This window comes from Nestor notabilis, unplaced genomic scaffold (assembly GCF_000696875.1).
Source record: "Nestor notabilis isolate BGI_N333 unplaced genomic scaffold, ASM69687v1 scaffold20744, whole genome shotgun sequence".
Lineage (NCBI taxonomy): Eukaryota > Metazoa > Chordata > Aves > Psittaciformes > Psittacidae > Nestor > Nestor notabilis.
This window is the reverse complement of record NW_009924569.1, coordinates 8,519-17,305: the sequence shown is the minus strand read 5'-3', so window position 1 is coordinate 17,305 and position 8,787 is coordinate 8,519. Positions and strand designations below refer to the sequence as shown.

Genomic DNA, 8,787 nt, shown 5'->3' with positions numbered 1-8,787 from the left:
ATTCTATGATTCTATGATTCTATGACTATGGATCTAATTTTACCCTAGTATACATTACCCACATTGTTAGTGGATTGCAGGGATTTTTACAGGTAAGCCTTGAAAGTATGGTGGTTACAACCACTTGTAGTATTATATTAGTTGCTCCAAGAGCAACTGCATTATGGATTATACTGCATTTCTCTACTTAGGAAGGTTCAAGTGAATGAACAGATTTTCCTCTGGAAGCTGTCCTCACCCTAAAACCACAGTGATGAGGCAGAAAAAAGGGTACATGATACTGCAGGGTGGCAGTAGACAAAAAGCTAAACACATGAGATGATTGTCTGTGGGCTGTTTCAAAGCCATGTCCGTAGAGGTTTTCACAGGTACGGTGAGTCAATTGTATCAAGTGTGAGTTCAGGAAAGCATTAAATCTGAAGCCCAGATAGGCTGTATACAACTCTGTGTCTCTGTAGAGAGCTAGAGCACATCTGTAATTTTTTACATTATCCCTGTATATCTTTCTATAAAGTTTGGAATCCAAGCCTTCAGGATGCAATTCTGGTTTTAGTCTAGGAATGAGGTATTTCAGGTATTTGTTTTTCCTCATTTGAACACTGTAGCTACAGCAACCACTTTCCAGGACCAACTCAGGTTTCCATTCTATTCTATTTAAATTACTGCTTGGTTAATTAATTCTTAAAGAGACACAGGACACTAGAGTCATTCTCACAAATATAGAATAATAGATCATCTCATGAACAGTTTCCTCATGAATAGGTGCAAGGGAGAGTAGGTGCATGAAAAAGCTGAGGAATATAATGTGCATTTTCTGGAAGTGTATTAAATAATTTGATGGATGGGTGTAAACTTTCCGCTTCTGTTTATTAAGAAAGGTGTGTAGAAAGGGAAAGTCTAATTCTTCCTCCTGCTTTATATCTTCGATGAGACGAAAGGCAGGAAAACTTCCAGTCACCTATTCCTAAAGTGCCATACAACCTCAGGCACTAACTTAGGCACCTTGAAGGGCAAGTCCCTAAATGCTCCCCATAGCCAGGAAGAGAAGTAGCCCTCAAGGAAGCCTGACCTGGTTGCTCTGAACACCTTGCGAAGGAGCTTCTCTCCTTCCATCCATCCATCCATCCATCCGTCCCTCCGTCCGTCCGTCTATCCGTCTGTCCATCCATCCCATAAAGGTAACCAGCTTCTCATTAGGTACCCAAAGGTAGGTGGTGCAAATATCCCCCAAGGCTCTGGATGGCTTCAGCCCAGAGCCCTGGGGGCAGACAGGGCTGCTGCTTCTTTGCCAGCACTGCTGAAGAAGCACAAGATGAACTGTGTTTTCAAAAGGGGAATAACATGAATGAGCATGATTTTGTCTGCTTTCCCCATGAGACATGAAAGGTGCTGCTCCAAGACTTAGAAAATCCAATTGAAACCCCCTCTTTTTCATCACAACTACAAACCCCAAAAGGCACCAAACCAAACCAAGTGCTTTCTTCTTGCAGACCTGCCACTCAGAGAAATAAGAAATGGCGTCAACTGCACACTTCTCGGAGGAGGAGATGGCAGAGCTACAAGAGGCTTTCAGCAAAGTCGGTGGGTACAGCAAACAGGAAACACTGCAGAAGTGCAAAGCCATGGCAAGCTCTTTTCTCTTGTACTAACTGGCCATGAACAAATGGTCGGTCACTCCAATGCTGATCTGCTGTATCACAGAGACCACAGAAAGTCCTTTTCCTGCCACTGCAGGCCTCCTAGGTGAAACCACATCAGCATGCTGCAGAGCAGTGGCTTCTTACCAGAGAGAGCTGGCAGGGCAACGAGTGTCAGGGCTTATGAAATAACCTCCAAAGCTGCACAGAAAACCATGTTGGAAATACTTGCATGTGTTTTCCTGAGAATTTTGTTTATTCCTGACTAAGTATTTGGAAAGCAAAAAGTTTTTATTTTAATGGAAATTGCTTACTCCCTGTGGGGAGGGAGAGTCTGGGGAGGACAAATGTGCGAATGGCCACAAAATTTGTAATCCCTTTACTATGACCTTTCAAACCACATGTATTTTTAAAGTGTGTATTTCCTTTCCAAGCCTTTAAAGATCTCATCTGATTTGTCTCCTTTAAAGTCATGCAGACCCATCGCTGTCTACCTAAATTCTAAGAAAAGGTCCTTGTACCTCTCACAGCTCACTTAACTTTTATTAGCAGATCTGTCAGCCTCGCTGGATTATGTGTTAATCAGTTGTCCTTGCTGTTGCAGGTGATGGTTGTTTGATTTCTGAGCACACAGTAGTCCAGGCTAGCAATCTTAAACATGTGGTCACCATGTGCCCCATACACCCAATGCACTGACAAGGCACATACTAGAAGAGAACTTTCATTCCTCTCCCAGTCATTTCCTTCTCCAAGTCCAGACCCTTTTGTTGTATGACTTCAGAAATGGATAGGATGCTCTTTGCAATCTGCATTAATCCATGCTACTGATGCTGAGAGACAAGTGCCTTTTTGCAGTATGCAAAGAGCAACTCACACTGCAACTTACCACACAGGAAATTAACACATACTTTGAAATCACCTCAGCCTCTGGGCTGGGGGGAAAGAATCTGCAGAACAAGAAACACACAGATATATAAAACGCAAATAAAAATATGTAAGCATAAAAACCTATATATGTACATAATCATGTACATAACTATAGCTTTTTAACAAAAAGTCTCCACGCAATAGATTCAGTTTTCTATCTGTGGAGATTTACACAAACTGGCAAAGAAAGGACAATTTAACCTGTCTTGGTGATCTTCTCATAAAATCCTACCCCAGATCTTGCAACAGGCTCTGCAGAATTATCTGTTCAGCACCATCACAGAGAAACACAAAAGTTTCTATTTTAAGGATGACCATAAACAGTTCCAAGCCTCTAAACTCATGACTTCTGATGATACTGGAAACAGGCCAAAATCATAAGTTATACCTATGAATATATGCACACGTAAGGTGTAACTCTGTACAGCACGAGTTCCATTTTCTTTAGTTGTTTTGTAGACAGGATACTCCCTCTATAAATCATGTTTGTCTATATGTAACCTTGGAAAGTAATTACATGTATCTAAACCTAGCTTTGTTAAGGTATTACTATATGTCTAAAACATACAAATTCATCACTGTGGGTTTTTGTTTGTTAAATGGTGATAGTAATCTTTTCTTGGGTGTGAATGACAGAACAATGGTTGAAAATACTGGATTTCAGGATGGCAAATCTTTGTATACCCTTCCCCAGGTAAAATAAAAAAAACAGCCTTTTTGTTTGTACATTTCAGAGGGCTGACGCAGAATCAAAATGTTTGCTTTAATCTTTGCAGATGTCAGTGGGAATGGCTTCATCCACGCCAATGATTTAACAGACGTGTTGAAGGCAGCCAGTCTCCCTCTCCCAGGATATAAAGCCAGAGAACTCATTCAGAATTTGACAACCACGGGGGATGGCAGGATCAGTTTTGATGAATTTATTTCAGTAAGTAAGATGCCACGCAGGATACTCAAGATGGTCCCTAGGGCACATCAGAGGCACAAGCACAGGGTCTCATGGGCACCTAGCTTATCCAAGGAGTCCCCTCACTGGAAAAGATGAAAGCAAGAGGTAACCCAGCTAGAAATCTGTCAATTAATTGGGACAAGTTACATGAATGCAGCTGCGTATTGAATATGCTTAATATCTTTCAGTTTGGTTGATTCAGCCAGATAAAGTTTTACAGTCATGAGGTAAACAAAAGGTTTATGTTCTGGCTAAATGGTTACAAAAACCTTCATCAGATTGAAACTGAAATATTTATGGGGCATTTTTTATTCTTTTTCTGGCCTGAACTGGGGCAAAAGCAAATCCTAAATAGTGTAATTTTCTTTGGGATGGAGAAATAGATTTTTACTTCTCCTTTCTTCAAACCAAAACTGTTAAAGGCCCTTCTCCTCTATATTTTAGCTCCATGGTTTCATACCATATACATTTCTGTTACTTAGCTGATCTTTGTTCACATAGAACATAGAAGTTGTGTATGATCCTGTTCTGCCATGGCAAATACACAGATTTTACACAAAAACCCACTGAATAATACACAAGCTGTGCTTTCCTATGTACGAAGCAGAGAAGACGTTTCTCATGGCCCAAGAGCTCACTGGTTTAGCTTGGTTTAATTCTCTGAAATTTTAAAATTGTCTCTCGTGCTTGAAAGATTTTCCAAAACTTGAAGAGTGACGATGTTGCTAAGTCGTTCCGAAAGCAAATCAACAAGAAGGAGGGGATCTGTGCTATCGGTGGGACATCCGAGCAGTCCAGTGCTGGCACACAACACTCTTACTCAGGTGGGTACAGCTGTCCTACACTGACAGCAACTAGGAACACGTATGTTTTGGTGGTGATGCCCATTATTCAGATAACCCTTGGCTATTGTGTTGTTACCTCTCTCCTCTCAATCCACTTTGCATCTGATATGGCCATCACCTTAGATAGGCTGAGAAAGCTGGGGCTGTTCATTCTGGAGAAGAGAAGGCTGCGTGGAGACCTTGTAGCAGCCTTCCAGTATCTGAAGGGGGCCTACAAGGATGCTGGGGAGGGACTCTTCGTTAGGGACTCTAGTGGTAGGACAAGGGGTAATGGCTTCAAACTTAAACAGGAGAAGTTTAGGTTAGATATGAGGAAGAAGTTCTTCACAGTGAGGGTGCTGAGGCACTGGAATAGGTTGCCCAAGGAAGTTGTGAATGCTCCATCCCTGGCGGTGTTCAAGGCCAGGTTGGACAGAGCCTTGGGCAACATAGTTTAGTGTGTGGTGTCCCTGCTCATGGCAGGGGGGTTGGAACTAGATGACCTTAAGGTCCTTTCCAACCCTAAGTATTCTATGATTCTATGATCACGACCCATTACCACTACCTCTGACGGTTATCTCTCGAGCAGAGTTATAGAGAGGAAATAAAGGTCAGGTTGGGGGTGAGGGGAGCACACCATCACAGATGCTTCCAAGGTCTCCACCCATGTGAGCACAGAGGACACCTCTGAGTTACTGGAGGCCCTGTAAGTGCTGCTGGTACAGGGTAGCTGTTGGACGGACTGCTGGTAGCCCTGTTGGACTATAGGAAACATTTGCTCACTACCCTCTGAATACTCTTTGGGAGAGTCCAATCCTGGCCAATCCTTTTCTAGATATTTAGCATATGGAGGGTGTAATGTACAATACAGAATTCACTATTTAAACTTATTTGAAGTTACGTGAGATTTTGATTTAGCAGAGTGATACAACAATGCATTCAAATTATGGGGCAAGTACAAATTACATTTAGGAGAGCATAGCAACTGCAACATACAGTTGAATCATGTGAACTTCATTACCAATCTCTATAATATACCTCTTCTCATGACACCAGGCAACCCCAGTCAGTGGGAGGGAGCATAGAAGAAGTTATTAACCAGCTCAGGCTCATTGCTGCTTTCAGTTCATTTGCCTGTCTCCTCAGAGCATTCTTCCCTTGTAGGAGTTTGTTGATCAGCTTGACTGATTAACAGACTCCTCCAGTCACACTGGTGGGTGAGTCTTCTCCCCTAGAAGTTCTGCCTTTGTAAATAAAATGATGGTAGAGGTATTGCACAGCAAACTGATGGATTTGATGTTGTGTCCACAGAGGAAGAAAAGTATGCCTTTGTCAACTGGATTAATAAAGCCCTTGAGAAGGACCCTGATTGTAAGCATGTGGTCCCAATGAATCCAGAAACAGATGACCTCTTCCAGGCGGTTGGTGATGGCATAGTGCTTTGGTAAATAATACTTATCTTTCTCACAACTGGAAACCATGAGTCTGCAGAAACTCACATCTCTGCTTTAATGAAAGCTGCTGACCTTACGTTAAGGTCATGAATCTTTGCAGATTCAGGGCCTTAATAATGCTAGGGGGTTTTGCTTCTTTTATCTTCAAAAATATAAAGCTTCTTTCATGTTAAATCAGAATTTTTCCTTGACTACGGGCCCTTGCAGTAAGATGAATTCAGCAAAATTTGAGGAGTTACTTGGTTTTATTTTTGTCCAAGGATTTTTGGGGTTTCACACAAAGCAGCACAAGATAGTGAGTGCTTTCACAGAAATTTTCTGCACAATAAACGTCTCACACAACTTCACCTTGTGGCATTCTTTGCCTCACACCTATAGTACAATCTGCATGTGACCCAGAAGAATTCCTCGCACATATGCCTGTGTGTACCTGTGAAAACAGGGGCTATCTATATTTGTTCAGTAACACTCCAACTCTTTGCCTTGTCATACAGCATAGTGACAAAAGCTGTACCTGTATTTTGTGTGCACATATCTGGTAGTGTATTTCTTGTTGTTTCTTCTTTTATTTCCAGTAAGATGATCAATTTCTCAGTGCCAGATACCATTGATGAGAGAACAATCAACAAAAAGAAACTCACACCCTTCACAATACAGGTACTAAAATACAACAAGATTCTTTGCTTTTCCCCTTAGGATGCTTTGACACTTAGTGTAAAGGCTGGAGATACCGTGGTCCTGCCCAACACAATCGAAGTTTTTTGTGGCTAAGTGAGATTCTCAGGTCCACATCCTAAAACCATAAAGATTTATATTTCCATTTCTTTCCAAACAGATGAGCAATCTGACTAAACAAACTGTGTTTGTATTTGCAGTTAACCCAATGTGTAATGTTTACCAGTTCACACAGCAGTATGTAGAGAAATATTTTTATATGAACAGCACCTACAGATCTGTATACAGAATTTAAATAGATATATGGAATAGATACGAACCTAACCCAGTTTAGCCCTCAGCTACTCTGATTTGATGGAACATTAGCCAGGCTCAAATAAGCTCAGAAGCCATTAAATTGGATTTTTATGCTGTATACCACATTCTTCAGTTCTAATCGTTTTGGTCAGCAGCATAGCTTAGTAATGCAGCTCAGATCGATCCCTGTCACACATAGAAATGATCTGATCAATATAGCTTTCACTTTAACTTAACCCTTTTAAAGCTGTCTGGTGGAGAAAAGGTAATTAATTGGAAATGCTCCAATATTTCTAGCTTATGAGAATTTACAGTATGTCTCTCTCTGCATTTTGTATCTAATCAAATCTGTGTCATACCAGTGGTGATGAAATTCATGTGAAAAATTGCAGATCTGTGTGATAAATTGTATTTTCCAGGCTGCTTTGCCTGCTCTATGTGCCCTGTGTTTACCAAGTCACCTTTTGGAACAGTGCAGACCAGATTTTTTTGTACCTTTTTTTATAAACGGGAAGTAAGTGGCAAAGGAACATAATGTTCCTGAAACATCACTTTCTTTCTGCCCCTCACTGTGAATGACAGAATCCCTCTGCTTCCACTGAACACTCCCAAACCAGGACTCCATGCTCCAAAATTCAAAAAGAAAATATCCAGACTTGGGCCTACAAGGATGCTGGGGAGGGACTCTTCATTAGGGACTCTAGTGGTAGGACAAGGGGTAATGGCTTTAAACTTAAACTGGGTAAGTTTAGGTTAGATATAAGGAAGAAGTTCTTCACGGTGAGGGTGGTGAGGCACTGGAATGGGTTGCCCAAGGAAGTTGTGAATGCTCCAACGCTTGGGGCTGTTCAAGGCCAGGTTGGACAGAGCTTGGGCGACATAGTTTAGTGTGTGGTGTCCCTGCTCATGGCAGGGGGGTTGGAACTAGATGATCTTAAGGTCCTTTCCAACCCTAACTATTCTATGTTTCTATGATTCTATGATCAGTTCTGACCTTGACTGTATGTCAAGGTTAAAATCCCAACAGGTTCATCCATACTGATTCCTATGACGTATGCTTTTTATAAACATTGTTAGCTAGCAATTTGTTTCTATCTTGGGTATTAGGTCTTTGCATGGTGCTTAAAGAGAGACAGTGCTGGAATATCTGATGGTTGATTGGGTTGTAGCTTCCTCATATCTCCGTGTGTGCAAGACTGAGAGGTGGATAGCTGGCCCCATGCTAAAACTAAGTCTGCACTTGAACATGTGCTTGTGCATTAGCTGTAAGGAGAGCCTGGCTTTGATAACCAGGACTGAGCCCAGGCATCTCTCTGAATACAGATGTATGCTCGGAGCTCCAATGCCTTGCGACATGGTCTCTTTCACCTTTGCCAAAGAGGTCTCTTCCATCTTCGTGTCGGAACCCAAAACTTTCAGTACTTAAAGGGGGCTTATAAAGAAGATGGGGACAAGCTTTTTAGCAGAGCCTGTTGTTATAGGACAAAGGTAACGGTTTTAAATTAAAAGAGTGTACATTTAGACTAAATAGAAGGAACATAGAAGTGTGGTAAAACACTGGCACAGCTTGTCCAGAGAGGTGGTGGCTACCCCATCCCTGAGACATTCAAGGCCATGTTGGATGTGATTCTGGACAACCTGATCTAGCTGAAGATTGCAGAGGGGTTGGACTAGGTCACCTTTGAAGGTCCCTTCCAACGCAACCCATTCTGTGATTCTATGTTTCTGTGATTCAATGTTTCTATAATTCTGTGATTCTATGTACATAAATGCCTTCACAGTGAAGCTACTTGCATATTTCACTAGTTTTGGCTGTCCTCCCTTCCTGTATCCTCAGTTCTCCAGTTACTGCATCATGCAGAAGTTCTCTTCTTTCCCCAGGAAAATCTGAACCTGGCCCTGAACTCTGCTTCAGCCATTGGGTGCCATGTTGTTAACATTGGAGCTGAAGACTTAAAAGAAGGGAAACCTTACCTGGTGTTGGGTCTTTTATGGCAAGTCATTAAAATTGGACTCTTTGCTGA

The 8,787-nt window shown here is 41.8% G+C and overlaps 1 protein-coding gene across 1 annotated transcript in view; it reads left to right on the top strand.

Annotated features, from left to right (window-relative positions):
* Positions 1 to 1,474: 1,474 nt before the first annotated feature.
* The window catches only part of LOC104404275 (plastin-2-like), a gene marked incomplete at its 3' end in the record, with an annotated part of 15,401 nt that continues 8,088 nt past the window's right edge, over positions 1,475 to 8,787 (top strand). Inside the window, exons 1-6 of the mRNA XM_010012664.1 lie at positions 1,475 to 1,581; positions 3,341 to 3,492; positions 4,208 to 4,337; positions 5,649 to 5,781; positions 6,367 to 6,448; positions 8,645 to 8,782. Of these exons, the coding sequence (XP_010010966.1) occupies positions 1,515 to 1,581; positions 3,341 to 3,492; positions 4,208 to 4,337; positions 5,649 to 5,781; positions 6,367 to 6,448; positions 8,645 to 8,782 (702 nt within the window). The remainder of the gene's footprint in view (positions 1,582 to 3,340; positions 3,493 to 4,207; positions 4,338 to 5,648; positions 5,782 to 6,366; positions 6,449 to 8,644; positions 8,783 to 8,787) is intronic.